Source organism: Jaculus jaculus, chromosome 9 (assembly GCF_020740685.1).
Source record: "Jaculus jaculus isolate mJacJac1 chromosome 9, mJacJac1.mat.Y.cur, whole genome shotgun sequence".
Lineage (NCBI taxonomy): Eukaryota > Metazoa > Chordata > Mammalia > Rodentia > Dipodidae > Jaculus > Jaculus jaculus.
In genome coordinates, this window is record NC_059110.1 from 83,540,208 (window position 1) to 83,560,109 (window position 19,902).

Consider the following 19,902-nt stretch of genomic DNA (forward strand, 5'->3'; position numbering starts at 1 on the left):
TGGCCACTGAAAGGGTCCCCGTCTTTCTTAGCTCTGGATCTGGTGCCTGGAACAGCTTCTTCTTTGACTAGTCACCCCAACATGCAGCTACAGCTTTCTCTGAAGCTCCCCGTTTCATTTAACATCATGCTTCCAAGGTGTATCATTGCTCAGTCCTTGTCCCAGGGCCATATCAGGTCTGTTAACCCATCACCCCTACAATCCACTTAAGAGACAGAGAGAACTAGAGAGATGGCTTAACAACTAAGGCGCTTGCCTGCAAAGCCTAAGGGCCCAGGTTCGATTCCCCACATAAACCAGCTGCACAAGGTGGCACATGCATCTGGAGTTCATTTGCAGTGGCTAGAGGCCCTGGTGCTCCCATTGACTCTTTATATATATCTTCCTGTTTCTCTTTCTCTCTAATAACTAAATAAAATATTTATTTAAAAAAGAGAGGAGGGGAAAGAAAGGCAGAAAAGTTTTATTTCTGTTAGGTCAGGCTGTGAGTGGAAGACATTAGATCTAGAACACGATCTCCTTGCTGACAAGGCTTCAGGATCATAGAGGGGAAGAGTGAAAGCCAGGATAAGAGACATCCATATGCAACTTCAGCTTTGGCCGGGGCTGCAGTCTAGTGACAGGTCTGGTTTGGGGGGCTGTACAGGAGTCTGGCTGGCATCCTCTCAGGACTAGGAAACTTCGTCGCTTGAGGGGCAGTTTCTGCTCTCAGCATATGACTGCTGGCAGGAAGCTGGGGTGGAGAAATGAATTAAAAAGAAAAAGGGTTTTGGAGGAATAAAATAGAGTTAGGACTAGATCTGCCTTTAAATATCCTTTTGAGCCAGGTGTGGTGGTGTACTCCCAGCACTGGGGAGGGAGAGGTAGGGGGATCACAGAGACTTCAAGGCCACCCTGAGACTACGTACTGAATTCCAGGTCAGCCTGGACTAAAGTGAGACGCTACCTCAAAAACAACAACAACAAATCCTTTTGGTATTATTTGCTTTTTGTTTTTTGAGACAGGATCTCATGTAGCTCAGGTTGGTCTCAAACTCACAATCCTGCTTAAGCCTCTTATGCTAAGATTACAGGTGTGTTCCACAACACCCAGCTTAAATCTCTCAATTCCAAGGGCTGGAGGGATGGCTTAGAGGTTAAGACCTCTGCTTGTTAAGCCAAAGGACCCAGGTTTGATTCCCTAGGGCCCATGTTAACCAGATGCACAAGGTGGTGCATGCATCTGGAGTTTGTTTGCAGCAGCTGGAGGCCCTGGTGCACCCATTCTCTCTCTCATTCTCTGTCAAATAAATAAAAAGTTAAAAAATATTTTAAATATTTATAGTTCATCTTTCACTGATGTATAATATTCCACGTGTGACTGTCATAGCTGCTTGTAGTCTCTTACTAGTATGAACGTTGCTGACACAACCCTTCTTGACAATTCCTGGTGACTATCTGCAAGAGCTTAGCTTGGGTCTATTTCAAGGACCAGTGTTCTCAGTCTCTCACTCTTGACACATTAGGTTTGTCCTCAGGTGGCACCATCACCATGGCAAGATGTCTGCCTTGACCTGGCACCATATCCACACCCAACAGTGCTCAGAAAGGGAGTATTTTCCAGCAGCCTCCAGTAGAGGTCCTTCAAATCTCACTGGCCAGAAATGGGCCACAAATTCCATCTATGTATGTATGTATGTATGTATGTATGTATGTATGTATCTACCTACCTATCTATCTATCTACCTACCTACCTACCTACCTATCTATTTACTTATTTATTTGAGAGAGAGAGAGAGAGGCAGAGAGAGAAAGAGAGGGAGAGAGAAAGAGTGGGCACACCAGGGTCTCCAGCCACTGCAAACGAACTCCAGACGCGTGTGCCACCTTGTGCATCTGGCTTACGTGGGTCCTGTGGAATTGAACCTGGGTCCTTTGGCTTTGCAGGCAGACTCTTTAACCACTAAGCAATCTCTCCAACCCCACAAGTTCCCTCTTAAATATGCCACTAGAGAAGAGACTAAGACTGCCACAATGACCCCATGAATCAGTATTTTGCTTTGAGCTTGGGGACGGAAGGTAGTTATAGCACAGGAACCAAAACAGGGGGCATGCACAGGCAGGAGGCAGAGGGGAGGGAAGCTGGTGAGCGCCTGCAGTAGACAGCCCACTCCACCTCAGCCCTGCCACGCACCTCTGTGTGCCAAAGACCTTTTCCTCTAAGTGTGTGTGTGTGTGATGTACATGCATGTTCATAGGTGTATTGACACACAAGTACACATACACGTGTGTATGCATAGATACCATAGGTTGATGTTGGGTGTCTTACTTAATTATATTCCACCTTTTTTTTTCAAGGTAGGGTCTCCCTCTGGCCCAGGCTGACCTGGATATTACACTGCAGTCCCAGGCTGGCCTTAAAATCACGACAATCCTCCTCTCTGCCTCCCCTTGTGCTAGGATTAAAGGCATGTACCACCATGCCCAGCCCCACCTTAGTTTTTGAGGCACAGTCTGTCTCTGAACCTGGAACTCACCTATTCTACTAGAGTAGCCAGCCAGTGAGCCTCAGGGATCCTCCAAAGAGAATAATACAGTATTCAAAAGAAAGAAGCCAGATGTGGAAGCCTGTGCCTCGAATCCCCACATTTGTGAGGCCAAAACAGGAAGATGGCAAGTTCCAAGGCCAGCTGGAAGATCATGAATAAAGAACAAATGAAGACACAATTAAAATACCTGTGCACTTTCCTTGCAAATGGGTGTTGTAATTATCCATACAATGCAGCCCTTTATTGGAGGTGACTTTTTCTCTCTTATCATAACCCTCCAGCTGGCACCGTACAACCTCAATGCAACCTTCGCTGAAGCCAGGAGAGAAATGACCACGCTGTCTCCAGTCAGCTAAGCATTCAGGCAAGGAGGACCAGCCAGGAGGGAAGGCAGGTGGGAGGGCAGCCAGCCCTTCCAAGGCCCTGTCTGCACACACCAGAGGGAGGACAGAAGGCTGCCTGCAAGCAGACTCCAGACACCTCAGCTAGCAGCTGGTCATTTGCACAAAGGACATTTGTCATTTATGTTTCACTTGACTTCTAGGAACAGAAGCAGACAGACAAGGAGGCAGTACTGGGCACTCACTATGTGCAGAACCATCCTGGATATACCAGGTCGTGTGCCAGCCGGTGGAGGGACTAAGTACACCCACAAACTGGAAGACGGGCCTTACACCAAACACCATGTCCTCATATGCAGGGCACGGGTCAGCATGAATTACCGTCATTTACTCAGTACTAAACTCATAGATTGCATGTTATCCTTATCAAAATTTCAACTGGCTATTTTTTTTTTTAAAGCAAATCTGGGTATGGTGGTGTGTACACCTTTATTTATTTTTTTGTTAATTTTTATTTATTTGAGAACGACAGACACAGAGAGAAAGACAGATAGAGGGAGAGAGAATGGGCGCGCCAAGGCTTCCAGCCTCTGCAAACGAACTCCAGACGCGTGCGCCCCCTTGTGCATCTGGCTAACGTGGGACCTGGGGAACCGAGCCTCGAACCGGGGTCCTTAGGCTTCACAGGCAAGCGCTTAACCGCTAAGCCATCTCTCCAGCCCATCAACTGGCTATTTTTAAAAAGTAGACAAGAAAATTTGAAATGGATATAGAAAAGCAAAGGTGTTAGAACAGTCAAAATAATATTCAAATAGAACCCAGTTGGAAGATTTGGACTATGTGCTGTCAAGGTTTAACCATAAAGCTAAATAGCCAAGACACCGTGATACTGGTGTAGGCATAACAAATGGGACAAAAGAGGAGTCTGGAATAGAGTCACACATGTATAATGAATGGGTTATTTTACAAAAGTGCTAAATCAAACAATGTATAGTGGCACATTCCTGCAATCCCAGTACTCAGGAGACTGAGGCAAGAGGACTGTAAAATTGGAAGTGAGCCTGGGCTGTAAAGTAAGACCTTGTCTCAAAAAGGTGGGGGGATAAGTGAGGGGCTCAGGAGTTTTCAGGCATCCTTTAGGCTCTATTGACAGTTAATGCTGCTGGGGGACAGAGAGACACTTTGTTCAGTGGTGTGGTCACTAGTAAGCTGTCCATGCACCAATAAATAACCCCTCACCCATGTTCACATAGGCAACCCTAATGAAATTAGAAGGCCAACAAAAAGAGAGAGAGATTTCTCAGTGGTTAATGCACTTGCCTGCAAAACCCAACAACCAGAGTTCAGTTTTCTAGTACCCATGTAAAGCCAGATGCATGAAGGGATACATGCATCTGGAGTTCATTTGCAGCAGCTAGAGGCCCTGGAATGCCCATTCTCTCCCTCTCTCTCCTTGCAAACGATAAACAAAAATGTTTTTTTAAGGGGCTGGAGAGATGGCTTAGCCATTAAGCAATTGCCTGTGAAGCCTAAGGACTCCAGTTTGAGGCTCAATTCCCTAGGACCCACGTTAGCCAGATGCACAAGAGGGCGCACACGTCTGGAGTTTGCTTCCAGTGGCTGGAGGCCCTGGTGCGCCCATTCTCTATCTCTGTCTGTTGCTCTCAAATAAATAAATAATATTTTTTAAAATATTTTTTAAAATTGTGAACATTGAAGGAGGATTGGTTAGAAAGAGAAAAGGGATCAGCAGGAGTGGTAGGGGGACAACAGAGAGTAATAAGAGGTGAATGTTATCAAAATACATTATATACATATATGAGAATGTCATAATGAAACATATTATGCATAACTAATACATGATAATAATAAGCAAGTGCTAAATGAAGTCATCAGGGGACAGGAATATCTTCTCAATGGAAGTTTTTGAAATAATTGGAAATTTAATTGGGGGGAAAAATGTTAATACCTATCTAATCTTATTTAAAAATTAATTTGAGATAAGTCATAGACCCAACCTTAAAACTCAAGATCACAGAACTTCTAGAACAAAACATAGCATGCTATCGACAAAGTAGAAAGGTAGGTAAAGACTCCTTGGGCAGGATTCAGAGAGAAAATATTGATGAAATAGCTTTATTAGGATTTTAATATTCCAATTATGCCTAAAATAATTTTGTAATTGTAAAATGATAATTAAAAAATAAGATTTCTGCTTAACAAAAATACCATGGGCTAGGGAGATGGTTCAGTGCTAAACGACACTTTCTGGTAAAACCTGCCAGCACAGGTCCAGTTCCCTAGCACCCACACGACGAAGCCAGACGCACCAAGTGGCATATGCATCCGAAGTTCATGTGCAGTGGCAACGGGCCCTGGTATGCCCATTCTCTCTCTTTTTTTTTTCTCTCTCTCTTTCTCTCAGCTCACAAGTAAGTAATAAACTAAATATACCATTTACAGGCTAGGAAGATGGCTTATTTGTTAGAAGGCACTTGCTTGCAAAGCCCGATAGCCTAGGTTCAATTTCGAAGCCACCCACATCAAGCAGAACAGGTGTTCATTTGCAGCAGCAAGAGACCCTGGTGCATGCTCTCTCTCTCTCTCTCTCACACACACACACACACACGCACACGCACAGATAAATAATTTTTAAAGATTTATTTTTATTTATTTATTAGAGACCGGGAGAGGGAGAGAAAGACAGTGAGAATGGGCATCCCAGGGCCTCTAGCCACTGCAAACTACCTGTGGGCGCATGCGCCACCATGTGCATCTGGCTTACGTGGCACCTGGAGAATCAAACCTGGGTCCTTAGGCTTTGCAGCAAATGCCTTAACCGCTAAGCCATCTCTCTAGCCCACAAATATTTTTTAAGACACCATTAAACCTGGTGTAGTGGCTCACACCTATAATCCCAGCAATTTGGTGGCTGAGACAGAAGGATCAGGAATTCAAGACCAGCTGAACTACATGGTGAGTTCAAGGTCAGCCTGAACTACATGAGAATCTGTCTTAAAAAAAAAAATCTGGGCTAGGGAAATGGCTTAGTAGTTGAAGGTGTTTGCTTGCAAAGCAGGTCAGTCCAGATTCAATTCTCAGTCACCTACATGAAGCCTGGTGGTCATTCATTTGCAGCAGCAAGAAATCCCAGTGCATTCATACATATACATACAAACATGCATACATACATACAATGATGAAAATTACTTTTAGAAAAGACATCAGTAAGAGAATAAGTAGAAGCTGGACATGGTGGTGCATGCCTTTAATCCCAGCACTCAGGAGGCAGAGGTAGGAGGATTGCTGTGAGTTCAAGCCTGGGACTACAGAGTAAGTTTCAGGTCAGTCTGGGCTACAGTGAGACCTGGCCTTGAAAAACAAAATTAAAAAGTGGGGGTGGAGAGATGGTTCAGCAGTTAAGGTATCTGCCTGCAGAGCCAAAGGATTCTAGTTCGATTCTCCAGAACCCATATAAGCCAGATACAAAAGGGGGCGCAGGCGCCTGGAGTTCCTTTGCAGTGGCTGGGGGCCTTGGCATGCCCATTCTCTCTTTCTCTCTCTCGCTGCCTTTTTATCTTTCTCTCTTAAATAAGTAAATAGACAACTGGCTCTTAAAAAAATAAATGAATAAAAAATAAAATGTGCTCAATATCTTTAGCCAACAGGGTATAGAATTTAAAACAATAGGGAGGTCTAGGGGATGAAAGGAATTTAAAACTATAGGGAGGTCTGGGGGATGAATGGAATTTAAAACTATAAGGAGGTCTGGAGGATGTAGCTTGGTGGCATAGCAATTGCTCAGCATGCAAGAAGCCCTGGGGCTAAAGTCCAGCACCAGAAACACATCAGGACAGCCACCCAACAAGCCACAATCATATAACTTCATATCCATTCAGATGGCTCAAATAAAAGACCAATGTTCCACTTATTTTTGCAAAACGTATCACAAATTAGTAACTTAAGCAATTATAATAATCACATGCTGCAACAAACCAAAAAACAGACAAATCCCATTGACAAGAGGCTCATTGTTGCTGCTGTATGAATAAACAGTTCGTGCAGCTGTCACCCCAGGTCTTGGTTGGGTGATGTGAACCTGAGTACAACACCATACTAGTGTGAATACCTCAGTGCAGATCCCCAGAACCTATGTAAGGTGATGATGCTAGCAGTGGTGCTAGCATTGATAATCCCAGGGAGACGAAGAGAGGAGAGTTGTCCAGAAACTCACAGGCCAGCTAGCCTGGCAGACGGACGGAGTAGAGAACAAGGGATGCTGATTCAAGCAAGGTAGAAGGTAAATGCTGACACTTGGAGTTGTTCTCTGATCTTCAAAGGGGAATCACAGTACATGTGTCCTATACATACATGCATACGTGAACACACACATGTACCCTACATACACCAAGGAAGGAAGGAACGAAGGGAGGGAGGGAGGGAGGGAGGAAGGGAGAAAGAAAGGGAGAGAGGAAGGGAGGAAGGAAGGAAAGAAGGAAGGGGAAGGAAGGAAAGGGAAGGGAAGGGAAGGAAGGGAAGAGGGAGGAAGAGAAGGGGGAGAAAGGGAAAGTAAGTTAAGGGAAGGAAGGGGAAGGGAAGGAAAGGGAGGGAAAGGGAAAGGGGAGGTAGGGAAGAGAAAGAAAGGGAGGGGAAGGGAAGGGAGGGGAAGGGAAGGGAGAGGAAAGGAAGAGAGAGGAAGGGAAGAAAAAGAAGAAAGAAGGCTGAAGAGATCACTCAGCCATTAAAGCACTTGCCTACAAAGCCTAAAGACCCAGATGCAAATCCCCAGTACCCACATAAAGGCAAATACACAAAGTACTGCATGCATCTGAAATCTGTTTGCAGTGGCTGGAGACTTTGGTGTGTGCCCATTCTCTTTGTCTTTCTTCTTCTATCTTTTCCTGGTTGCAAATAAATTAAAAAAAAATTTTTGAGGCAAGCCCAATAGACTGGCCTTTTTATGTGCATGGGTACGCTAGGGGGGGCGGAGGGTTGGCATGGCAGGGCCTCCAGCCACTGTAATTGAACTCCAGACATGTGCACCATTTTGTGCACACATGCATTCTTGTGCATTTGTGTCACCTTGTGTATCTAGCCTTACTTGTGATCTGAAAAGTCAAACATGGGTCCTTAGGCTTCACAGGAAAGTACCTTAACCACTAAGTCATCTTCCCAGCCCAACAAGTAAATCTAAAAAAAGTTTTTAAAGAGAAAATGTAGTCCCAGGTTGGCCTCAAACTCACAGTGATCCTCCTATCTCTGCCTCCTGAGTGTTGGAATTATAGGCCTGCGCCACCACACCTGGCTCTCCACTTTGTTCTTTGAGAAAAGATCTCACTGAACCTAGAGAGCTCATGGATGTGACTAGACTAGCTAGCCAGCAAGTCTCAGGGATCCTGTCTTCATTTCCCTAGCACAGGTTCAATTCCCAAGCCACTCATATAAAGCCAGGTGAAAAAAGTGGTACAAGCATATGGCATTCACTTGCAAGAAGCCCTGGCACAACCTCCCCCACACACATGAAAATAAATAATAAAAAGTATTTTAAAAAGCAGGACAAGGGGCTGGAGGGATTGCTTAGTGGTTAAGGCGTTTGTCTGCAAAGCCAAAGAACCCAGGTTCAATTCCCAGGACCCATGTAAGCCAGACGCACAAGGGGGCATAAGCATCTGGAGTTCATTTGCAGTGGCTGGAGGTCCTGGAACACCCATTCTCTTTCTCTCTCTTTCCCTCCCTCTCTCCTCTTGCCTATTCTGTATCTCTCTCTCAAATAAATAAATAAATAAATAAATAAATAAATAAATATTTTTAAAGCAGGACAGGGTGCTGGAAAGACAGCTCAGCAGCTAAAGGCACTTGCTTGCAAATCCTGACAGGTTGGGTTTGATTCTCCAGTACCCACATGAATCCAGATGCACAAAGTGGTACAAGAAAAAAATAAAATAAAAAAGAGAGAGGGCTGGAGAGAAGTCTTAGTGGTTAAAGCACTTGTCTGTGAAGCCTAAGGACCTAGGTTCAATTCCCCAGAACCTAAGCAAGCCAGATGTGGAGGGTGGTGCCTGTATCTGGAGTTTGTTTGCAATGGCTAGAGGCCCTGGTGTGCTCTCTTTCTCTGTCTCATAAATAAATAAATATAAAACATTTTAAATAATAAAAATTAGTGCTGAAGAGATGGCTTAGCAGTTAAGGTACTTGCCTGGGAAGCTAAGGACCCAGGTTCGGCTCCCCAGAACCCACAAAAGCTGGCCATACAAGATCATGTGTATGTCGTACAAGGTGGTGCAACGTGTCAGCAGTTCAACTGCAGTGGCTAGAGGCCCTAGCATGTCAATCTTCTCTCTCATAAGGTAAATAAATTTTTTTAAGTTAAAAAAATAAAATTGAAAAAGAGAGAAAGGAGCCGCGTGTGGTGGCTCACGCCTTTAATCCCAGCACTGGGGGAGGCAGAGGTAGGAGGATCTCAGAGAGTTTGAGGCCAGCCTGAGACTACATCCGGTCAGCCTGGGCCAGAGCGACACCCTATCTTGGAAAACCAAAAAGATAGAGAGAGAGAGAGAGAAGAATGAATGAATGAATCAGGGGTTCAAGGCCGCCCAGCATTGTAGACGGTAGTTGTGGAGGAGACGTGTACAACGATTTAGAACTTCCTCTCTACCCACCCTTGCCCTGGGCGGGCTCTCCAGAGGATGGACAGGCGCATGCGCACTAGGCCCGCGGCGGCACCCGGCGCCGCCCTCTGGACCGTGCGCAGGGGCGGGGCGGGGTGGGTGTGGAGCAGTCGCCATGGAGACGCGTCGTTTCCGTCGGGGCGCGGGTCCTCCGCTGCCCCAGGCCCAGGTCGCTGTGGGGCGCGCGGGCGAATGGCGGGCCTCGGCGGGGCCCGGGCGGCGGAGTACGCCGAAGAGGGCGAGGACGACGACGAGGAGGAAGAGGAGGCACGCCGAGGCGCCGCCGCGGGCTCCCCGGGGTCCAGGCTGCCCCCCATCGCGGGCGCCGCCGCGGAAGTGACCCGACGGAAAGTGAAGAAGAAAAAGAAGAAGAAGAAGACTAAGGGATCGGGCAAGGGGGACGGTAAGAGGATCAGAGCGCTCCCCGGCCCGGCCCGGCCCGCCTTGTTGCTGATTCTGTTCAGAAACTGGTCTCAAGCTGACCTCGAGCTAGTGATCCTCCCGCCTCCGCCTCCGCCTCCCCAGCGCTGGCTGGGACGCCAGGCCGAGGCCCGAGTGTCCCCTAGGAACGCCCCTCAGCCTGGGGAGCGGAAACCGCTGGGGCCGCCGGTGCCCCCTCCCCTCCCGCAGGGCGGCGGGGATGCTCGGCCCCGCCTACAGGGGCCTCCACCCAATACGCATGCTCCGTCGCGGACACGGGCGTCCCCCGACGTCTGGTGCCCCGGCGCTGCTCTGAGCCTGCGTACCCGCGCTGAGGCTCCTCAGCATCCAAGAAGTCCTTCCACCCCGCACAGAATCCCCGCAAGATGCTCGCCGTCCCCAAGGCGCTCCAACCCGTGAGAAACTTAGCTTCGCACCACGCGCACGCGCAAGCACGCCCTCTCAACTCCCTAGTCCCCCCTCCGATCGCAGTGCCAAACGCCTTCTGGGCAGAAATGCCCAGCTCCCCCCCCCACACCCCCGACCTGAAGGTGTAAACGGAAATCACAGTCGCAGCCAAACCAGCGGAGGCAGGAATTGAACCCCAAACCCGTGCTTTATTCAGAAAGCCTCCAATCTAACAGGACACTGCATTAGTAGCCTAGAAATCTGTCATCGCAAAGTTAAAAATTCAGTACAGAACACAGTTTAAGCAGAGGTTTATTTGGCAAAGCAAAACGTCGCATTCCAAAGAGAGATCGGAGTGGGGTTTGCCTCAAAAGTGGGGAGGGGGCGGGTCCCTGCAGGGCGGCACAGTGGGTGATTCCACATCATGGATTTTAAAGTTTTGGTGAATATTTTTGAAATAGGTGGCATATTCATGAGGGAAGGTGACCCTTTCTCCACCCTAAACCATGGATCTGCCTTTAAGGGTATTTCCTCCCATAATACTGTAGAAAAGGGCTCACAAAGAGGAATGTCAGAACCACAATGCAAGTTATTTATTGATGGATTGATTATTTTCTACGTAGGGTCTCACTCTAGCCCAATCTGACCTGGAATTCACTCTGTAGCCCGAGGCTGTCCTTGAATCCAAGGCAACCCTCCTACCTCAGCTTCCCTAGGGTGCTCCACCACACTAGGCTTGCAAGTTATTTTATGATGACATCAGGGTCTTTTGAGGATTCAGACCCTTTGTTAGTGGCCATGTGTGGAAAAGCGCCCCGTCGTCTCAGTTTCTGATACAGTGGGAACAGCCTCCAAGGTAACTTCAGAGATGTCTAACCACAGAGGAGTTTTCTGACCAGAGGAGACACAATAACTAAGGCTCAGCTGCAGTTTTCCTTGGTTACTTCATGTCTGACTCCTTGTGTGCCTGGTATCAAGACACCACTTGACACTGCCACAGCGGAACAGACTCTTGCCTCCCCAAGGTCCCCCTGCTCCCTTGTGGGTCCTGTGTACAAACTACTCCCAGGTAAACACATCTAGAACATCCTGCGCAGACTCCATCCCGCATCAACCAAAGGGAAGCTGAAGAGAGATGGTTTAGCAATTAAAGTGCTTGCCTGCAAAGCCAAAGAACCTAGGCCCCATGTAAGCCAGATGCACAAGGTAGCACATGCATTTGGAGTTTGTTTTCAGTGGCTGGAGACCTTGGCATGCTCATTCTCTCTCAGTCTGCCCCTCCCCCCTTTCTTTCTCAAATAAATAGATAAACATTTTTTTTTTTTTTAAGGCAGCTGAAAAGCCAGGCATGGTGGTGTATGCCTTTAATCCCAGCACTCAGGAGGCAGAGGTAGGATCGCTATGAATTCAAGTCCAGCCTGGGTCTACAGATTGAGTTCTAGATCTGCCTGGCTAGACTGAGACCCTACCTTGAAAAACCAAAAAAAGAAAGAAAGAAAAGGCAGCTGAAGACTTCATAACTTCATACACACTTTTTTAAAGTTTTTTTTTAATTTTTATTTTTCTTATTTTTTTTATTTTTATTAACATTTTCCATGATTATAAAATATATCCCATGGTAATTCCCTCCCTCCCCACTCCCACACTTTCCCATTTGAAATTCCATTCTCCATCATATTACCTCCCCATTACAATCATTGTAATTACATATATACAATATCAACCTATTAAGTACCCTCCTCCCTTCCTTTCTCTACCCTTTATGTCTCCTTTTTAACTTACTGGCCTCTGCTACTAAGTATTTTCATTCTCACGCAGAAGCCCAGTCATCTGTAGCTAGGATCCACATATGAGAGAGAACATGTGGCGCTTGGCTTTCTGGGTCTGGGAGTTTTTTTGTTTTTTTTTTTTGAGAGAGAGAATTGGTGTGCCAGGGCCTCACCCACTGCAATGGAGCTTCAGATGCTTGTCCCACCTAGTGGGCATGTGCAACCTTGCACTTGCCTCACCTTTGTGCATCTGGCTTACATGGGATCTGGAGAGAGATGGAACATGGGTCCTTAGGGTTCGCAGGCAAGTGCCTTAACCACTAAGCCAGCTCTCTAGCCCCATAGACACTTTCATACTTGTCACAGCACATCCTCTTGTCACCCCTGACAGTCTTCACGACACCCACTGCCCCCTATAGCAATGTAACACCATCCAATGAATCTAAGCCATAGTGGCCCATCATGTACACACACACACTGCTTTCAAAAACTATTTTTATCTATTTATTTTCAAGGAGAGAGATAATATCAGTGGGCATGCCAGTGCCTTTTGTCCCTGAAAACAAACTCCAGATGCGTGCACCACCCTGTGCATCTGGCTTTATTGGGGAATCAACCCTGGGCTGTCAGGCTTTGCAAGCAAGTGTTTTTGACTGCTGGGCCATCTCTTCAGCCCGCACACGCACATTGTTATACACTCACATGCACAGACTCTCCTCCTCCCGCAAATCATAGCTGTACAGATTTAGTCTCTCACTTTCACCCTCTCATCCAGACACACATACCACTAACTCCTGCCACAAACCAGAGTCCCTGCAATTCACCAAGCTCTTCTCATGGATATCTTGGTGAAAGCACTGAATGCCCACTCTGAGGACAGTATACAGCAGTGACAGGATGCACCTGCCCCAAAGTGCAGTGAATTTGTCACCTGAGAAGTCCACCTCAATGGCTTTGGCCCTGAGTAAAGTGATCTGACCTCCATTGTGGTTAATCCTGGGCTCAAGTCTCAGGCTCTGGGTTCTGTGTACAGAGCTGGCAGCCCGAGGAGCAGCCGTCTTCCATGCCAGTGCTGTGGTCTGGAGAAGGAAGCGATAAGAACACTGCAATTACTTCTTCAGGTGGAAATGTATCAGGAATGTAAGGCAAAAAGCCCTCTGCACCTGCAAAAGCAGGCAGTTTGTCTTGTTTTTGTTTTTGTCTTTCGAGGTAGGATCTCACTCTAGCCCAGGCTGACCTGGAATTCACTATGTAGTTTCAGGGTGGCCTTGAACTGACAGTGATTTTCCTACCTCTGACTCGAGTGCTGGGGTTAAAGACCTGCACCGGCTTTTTATTTTATTTAGGGCTGGAGAGATGGCTTAGCAGTTAAGCGCTTGCCTATGAAGCCTAAGAACCCTGGTTCGAGGCTAGATTCCCCAGGACCCATGTTAGCCAGATGCACAAGGGGGCACACGGTCTGAAGTTTGTTTGCAGTGGCTAGAGGCCCTGGCGCGCCCATTCTCCCTCTCTCTATCTGCCTCTTTGTCTCTCTGTCGCCCTCAAATAAATAAATATTTTATTTATTTGTTGGAGAGAGAGAGAGGAGAGAGAGAATGAGAATAGATGTACCAGGGCCACCTGCCACTGCAAACAAACTCCAGACATGTGCACCACCTTGTACATCCAGCTTTACATGGGTACTGGGGAATCAAACCTGAATCTTTTGGCTTTGCCTGACAGCACCTTAACAGCCATCTCTCCAGCACCATTTTTTTTTTTTTTAATTTTTGAGGCAAGCCCAACATACTGGCCTTTTTTTTTATGTATATGCAAGAGATACACAGAGAGAGAGAGAGAGAGAGAGAGAGAGAGAGAGAGAGAATTGGCATGCCAGGGCCTCCAGCCACTGCAGTTGAATTCCAGACGTGTGCGCCTCCTGCACATGTGTGACCTTACGTGCTTGTGTCACCCTGTGGATCTGGCTTATAGTGAGACCTGGAGAGTTGAACGTGAGTCCTTAGGCTTCATAAGCAAATGTCTTAACCACTAAGCTGTCTCTCCAGCCCTGGTGTAACTTTTTTTTTTCCAAGGTAGGGTCTCAGTCTAGCCCAGATTGACCTGGAATTCACTACATATTCTTAGTGTGGCCTTGAACTCATGGTGATCCTTCTACCTCTGCCTCCTGAGTGCTGGGATTAACAGCCTGCACCACCACACCCAGCCTTTGGTGTAACTTTTTTTTGGGGGGGGGTTGTTGTTGTTCATTTTTATTTATTTATTTGAGAGTGACAGAGAGAGAGAGAGAGGGAATGGGCGCACCAGGGCCTCCAGCCACTGCAAATGAACTCCAGACACGTGCGCCCCCTTGTGTATCTGGCTAATGTGGGTCCTGGGGAATCAAGCCTCAAACCAGGGTGTTTAGGCTTCACGGGTAAGCGCTTAACCGCTAAGCCATCTCTCCAGCCCTGCTGTAACTTTTGATTGTAGAAATTACAGTGGGATGTACCTCATACTGTCAGCAGGGAACACCACATAGACTTGGGGGAATAGGAAAGTAAGGAAATGTCAAGACAGGCCTGGGTTCAATCCATAGTAGAACAAGGGAAGGGAAGATGAAAGGAGAAGAGAGAGAGGAGACAGACACAGATGAAAGCCCCCCCCCCCCCACCAAAAAGAAATGTCTTGATTTAAAGTATACAGACAGTAGGAGAGACAGGCAGTGGGCTTGGCCATCTGAATCCTGGCTAAAGAGAAGCCTTCCCCCTTACATCTTTGGTGATTGGGGGGAGGCAGTGTCCTGGGCACAAACGCTTAATCCCGCATCTGCTCAACAGATAAACATCACACTCGAGCCCTGAAGAGTCAGCCTCAGCCTCAGACACTATCATCGTCCCTCTATGACATCTTAAATCCCAGAAAAGACCATGGCCCGAGGGCAGAGCCCAGACTGGACAAGGAGGAGAACAAACACATCCCTCCCTACGCCTGTGCAATGAGTTTTTCCCACTTTGCCAAAATAGACGAGAGCCTTCCAAACCAGGTCAATGAGAGTCTGCGCTGGGACGGGATTCTCACCGACCCTGAGGCAGAAAAAGAAAGAATTCGCATCTATAAATTGAACCGGAGAAAGCGGTACCAGCTTTTCGCCCTGAAGGGCTCCCCCTCGGGCTCCAGCTCCCCCAGCTCCGAGGAGAGCCCAGAGAACTTACACTATCTCTCAGACAAAGACTGCAGCCCCGGCAGCAAGCAGCCCACTTGCAAAGGCGACCACCAGCATGGCTACTTTGAAGGAAAACTTGCAACCAGGCTCCCACAGCCAGAGTCAGCCACTGCTCAGCTAGAGTGAAAAGTGCCTGCCGTGCTGCCAGGCTGCTTCTTGCCACCGCTTATATGTTACAATCAGAATAAACATAAAGTGCCAGAAGGCATGTTTCCTAAATCTCTGTGTGCCGTCCTTAAAAAAATAAAGGATAAGAAAACAAATCATAAAAAACAAATTATAAATGCTAATAAAAAGCAAAAACAACAACAACAAAAGAAAGCAAATTAGACCTGTATCTGGAGGAAGCAGATTCTCATGGTGCTGGGGAGGCCAGCCTCTCCTCCACCAAGGTAACCCCAAGCACGCAGAAGCGTTGCATTCCGTAAGAACGGCAGCCATGCTGAGAGCACAGTGCAGTCGGTTTCTTTCTCTTAGCCAAGCTGGCATTGCTCTTTGTTGCTTAGTTTCTCAACAGTTAAATGTCTACAATCAGCTCCTAAAAAGAGAAGAGTGTATAGGCAATACACACACACACACACACACACACACACACACACAGAAATTAGTTTAAGACTTAGAAAATATATATATATGTATGTATAACTCACACAGAATATATATGGTAGAAAAATGCCTTGAATATCCTGGAGACATTTTTGTTTGAGACACGGTCTCATTATGCAACCTAGTCTGGCCTTTCACTCTTTTATTTTTATTTATTTTATTTATTTGTTTGTTTGACAGAGAAAGAAGGGTGGGAGAGAGAGAAAAAAAATGGGTATGCCAGGGCCTCCAGCCACTGCAAAAGAATTCCAGACACGTGTGCCCCTTGTGTATCTGGCTTATGTGGGTCCTGGGGAATCGAACCTAGGTCCTTTGGCTTTGCAGGCAAACACCTTAACCGCTAAGCCATCCCTCCCAGCCCCCTTTAACTCTTTTAAAAAATATTTTTATTGAGCTGGAGAGATGGCTTAGTGGTTAAGCGCTTGCCTATGAAGGCTAAGGACCCCGGTTCGACACTTTAGCCAGATGCACAAGGGGGCGCATGTGTCTGGAGTTCATTTGCAGTGGCTAGAAGCCCTGGCGCGCCCATTCTTTCTATCTGTCTCCACCACCCATCCCCCTTTCTCTGTCTTTTTTTTTTTTTCTTCACGTCAGACGGGTTATGTGCCAGAGCGTAACAAGGTTTAGTGGGAGGCACACGTCACGCAATGGTGTGAACACCCAATCATCACACTTATGAACCAATAAGAGGATCTCTCTGTCACTCTTAAATAAATAAAAATAAAAAATATATTTAATTTTTTTGTTTATTTTTATTTATTTATTTACTAGATTGAGAGAGAGAGACTGAGCGTGCCAGAGCCTCCAGTCACTAAAAACGGAACTCAAGATGTTTGTGCCACCCTGTGCATCTGGCTTACATGGGTTCTGGGAAGGAAAACCTGGGTCCTTAGGCTTTGCAGGCAAGTGCCTTAACCACTAAGCTGTCGTTCCAGCCCTGGCCTTGAATTCTTGATCCTCCTGCCTCAGTTTCCCAAATGCTTGGAATTACAATCCTGAGCCCCCTAGCCTGTATAAAGGGACTCGGAGCAGGGCAGTCATCTGCCTAGACAATGGCTGGCAGCCTGGCCCGGAAGAGATGCTGGGGCTGAAAAGAAGGGCCCTGCTGGTGCTAAGACCACCACCACCAAGGTTTCACCCTAGAAGCTGACTAGAACTCACTCTGTAGTCCAGACTGCACACTTGCTGGGATCAAAGGCGACAGCCACCACTCCCAGCTCTAATTATGAGCTTTGACAGCAGAGCTAACCACCTCCTCGCATTCTAGCTGTGTGACCTCAGGCACATCCTTAACCTCTCCACCGCTTCACTCATCTGCAGGTACACGTGCAAATAGCTACCTTAGTGGCATGAGAACCAAATGCAACATTACATAAACATCTACACAATTGCCTGACACCTAGGAAATGCTCAACCTGTTCATTCTAAGAGCTTTGACCACTGATATGTTTAGTTGCCATAGCTACACAACCTCTGAGAGAGGGAACAGTCCTGTGCTGGTGTAGACCTCACCATGGAAGGCTGAGCCAAAGAAATGTGGCCACGGTGGATGAGCAGCAGCACTTGGAGCAAACCACACAACAAGTGCAGAGATGTGGAGCAGGAGGAAGGAAACCAGGTCCAAAAGGCTAGTGCCCTGGGGAAGGGGGATTGGACCAGACAGGAAAGTGTCCATTTGTGGCCTGGCGCCAGGTAGGAAGGAGTCTGTGCCTAAAATATTAGGAGAAGCAGATGAAGATTACTGCCCTTATGAGCACAGAAGTGGCTCCGGCTCAAACCACCTAGGGTTAGAAGTTAATTGGTGAGGACTCTTCCTATGGCAGTGAACAGAGGCAAACCGAACAGTGGCTTACTCCGAAAAGTAGAGTGACATGTCTATGCATTAATTTGTTTGTGACAAGGTTTCTATTAGCCCAGCTGGCCTACAACTAGCTATGTAGCTCATCATGACTCTGAACTTCTGATCCTGCTGCCTTCCACAGGCATACACCACCCCATCCAGTGCTGGGGATCAAACCTAGGACTTCATGGATGTTAGGAAAGCACTCTTATCCACTGAGCTACATCCCCTGCTCTGGAGTGACTGACTTATAAAGCCAACAGTCCGGGGTTGCTATGGTTTCAGGCATAGCTACATACAGGAGCTCACACTGAATTATCACAATCTCTCTTGCCAGACGTGCTGGCGTACACCTTTAATCCCAGCACTCGAGAGCCGGAGGTAGGGGGATCACCGTGAGTCCAAGGCCACCCTGAGACTACATAGGGAATTCCAGGTCAGCCTGGGCTAGAATGAGACCCTTCCTAGAAAAAAAGAAAAGTCTCTTCATGTGTGTGTTTTGTTGCCTCTGTATTTGCTTCATATCCAGACAGTCATCACAGGGGGGCAAAGGCAGCCTCTCATATCTTTCTAGTTTTGTCCCCATCCAGCATCCACATCAGCCCCAGAGGAGTTCTCTGGCATGGCAAAGGTCATATGCCAACACTGCAATAATTCCAGCAGTCAAGAAAATGGAATGTTTGATGAGTGCACAGAATACAGTGGGGACTTTAGTTGGGAGGAGGTGTCACATGATCTGAACAGTATTTGAGAACTGGTACAGAGTGACATCCTAGAGAAGGTGCCGAATAGACTGACCTCCAAATGAACAATAATTATATTAGTGCTATTTTCTAATTTTTTTGTTTATTTCATGTATTTATTTGAGAGCAACAGACAGAGCAAGAGGCAGATAGACAGAGAGTGAGTGCACCAGGGCCTCTAGCCATTGCAAATGAAGTCCAGATGCATGTGCCACCTTGTGCATCTGGCTCACATGATTCCTGGGGAATTGAGCCTTGAACCGGGGCCCTTAGGCTTCACAGGCAAGCTCTTAACCACTAAGCCAGCTCTCTATTTTCTTATTTTTAAAAATTTATTTGGGCTGGAGAGCTGGCTTAGCAGTTAAGGCGTTTGCCTGCAAAGCCAAAGGATCCCCATTCAACTCTCCAGGACCCACGTAAGCCAGATGCATAAGGGGGCACATATACCTGGAGTTCATTTGCAATAGCTGGAGGCTCTGGTGCACCCATTCTTTCTCTCAAATAAATAAAAAAAATTTTTAAAAAATATTTTTTTTATTTATTTGAGAAAGAGATAGAGGGGGAGAGAATGGACACATCAGGGCCTCCAGCCACTGCAAGTGAATTCCAGATGCATGTGCCACCTTGTCCGTATGGCTTGAATGGGTCCTGAGGCATCAAACCTAGATTGTTGCAGGCAAGTGCCTTAACTGCTAAGCCATACCTCCAGCCTTATTAGTGCTATTTTGAAGTGGGATCTCCTTATGTAGTACAAACTGGCCCCCAGCTTACAATCCTTCTGCCTCAGCTTCATAAGTGCTGGATTATAGCAAGTACCACCACACCCAGCTCAAAATGATTCATTTTTTTTTTTTAAAGCCTGATCAAGGGTCACAGGAGTGGCTCACATTGGCAAGATCTGGATCAACTGCATGCTTAGCTCCAGAATGACTGGCCCTTGGCCAGTGCCAAGGAGCCTGGTAACCAAAGATCAACAGTGCTCTGCCACTCCAGGCCCGGGTCATATTGACTGGGTTGATCATTTGCACCTGTTTAGGTGGGTGGAGGAGAGCAGGAACACCCTCCTGGTATAGTGGACTAGCATTTCACCCCCACACCAGTAGTGGGCTTGAGACCTGGAAAGAAAGTGTCTCTGTGCGAGGCCTGTGAATGTCCAAGGATGACACAGGACATTTCATCCTTTGTGTGGTGGGCATCCCCTGGGGTCTCCGCTACAGGCCATCCACACTCTTCTTTGAAGTCCATCCAGCCTGAACATTTTGGCTTTCTAAAGAGCAGAAAATGGGCTGGAGAGGTGGCTCAGTGGTTGAGATGCTTGCCTGCAAAACTTAACAAACAACTCAGGTTCGATTCCTCAGTACTCCCATAAAGCCAGAT

General features: G+C 47.1%; 1 protein-coding gene and 1 non-coding gene across 2 annotated transcripts; one reads left to right on the forward strand and one right to left on the reverse strand.

Moving 5' to 3' along the window:
• The first annotated feature begins 9,729 nt into the window (after positions 1-9,729).
• C9H17orf97 (chromosome 9 C17orf97 homolog) lies at positions 9,730-15,550 on the forward strand. The gene is made up of 2 exons (XM_004667790.2): positions 9,730-9,940; positions 14,951-15,550. Exons 1-2 carry the CDS (start codon positions 9,730-9,732, stop codon positions 15,460-15,462), a joined length of 723 nt encoding a protein of 240 aa, XP_004667847.1. The 3' UTR covers positions 15,463-15,550.
• Positions 15,551-16,530: 980 nt separating this feature from the next.
• LOC123463889 lies at positions 16,531-16,635 on the reverse strand. Its single transcript, XR_006639259.1, has one exon. It is a non-coding gene; the product is annotated as a small nucleolar RNA U13 (small nucleolar RNA).
• Positions 16,636-19,902: the final 3,267 nt, after the last annotated feature.

Bases quoted from the DNA above. Each gene is read 5' to 3' on its own strand.
- C9H17orf97 (XM_004667790.2), top strand. From the start codon at position 9,730: ATGGCGGGCCTCGGCGGGGCCCGGGCGGCGGAGTACGCCGAAGAGGGC. The intron at 9,941-14,950 runs GTAAGAGGATCA...TCTGCTCAACAG, and splicing joins GGGATCGGGCAAGGGGGACG to ATAAACATCACACTCGAGCC.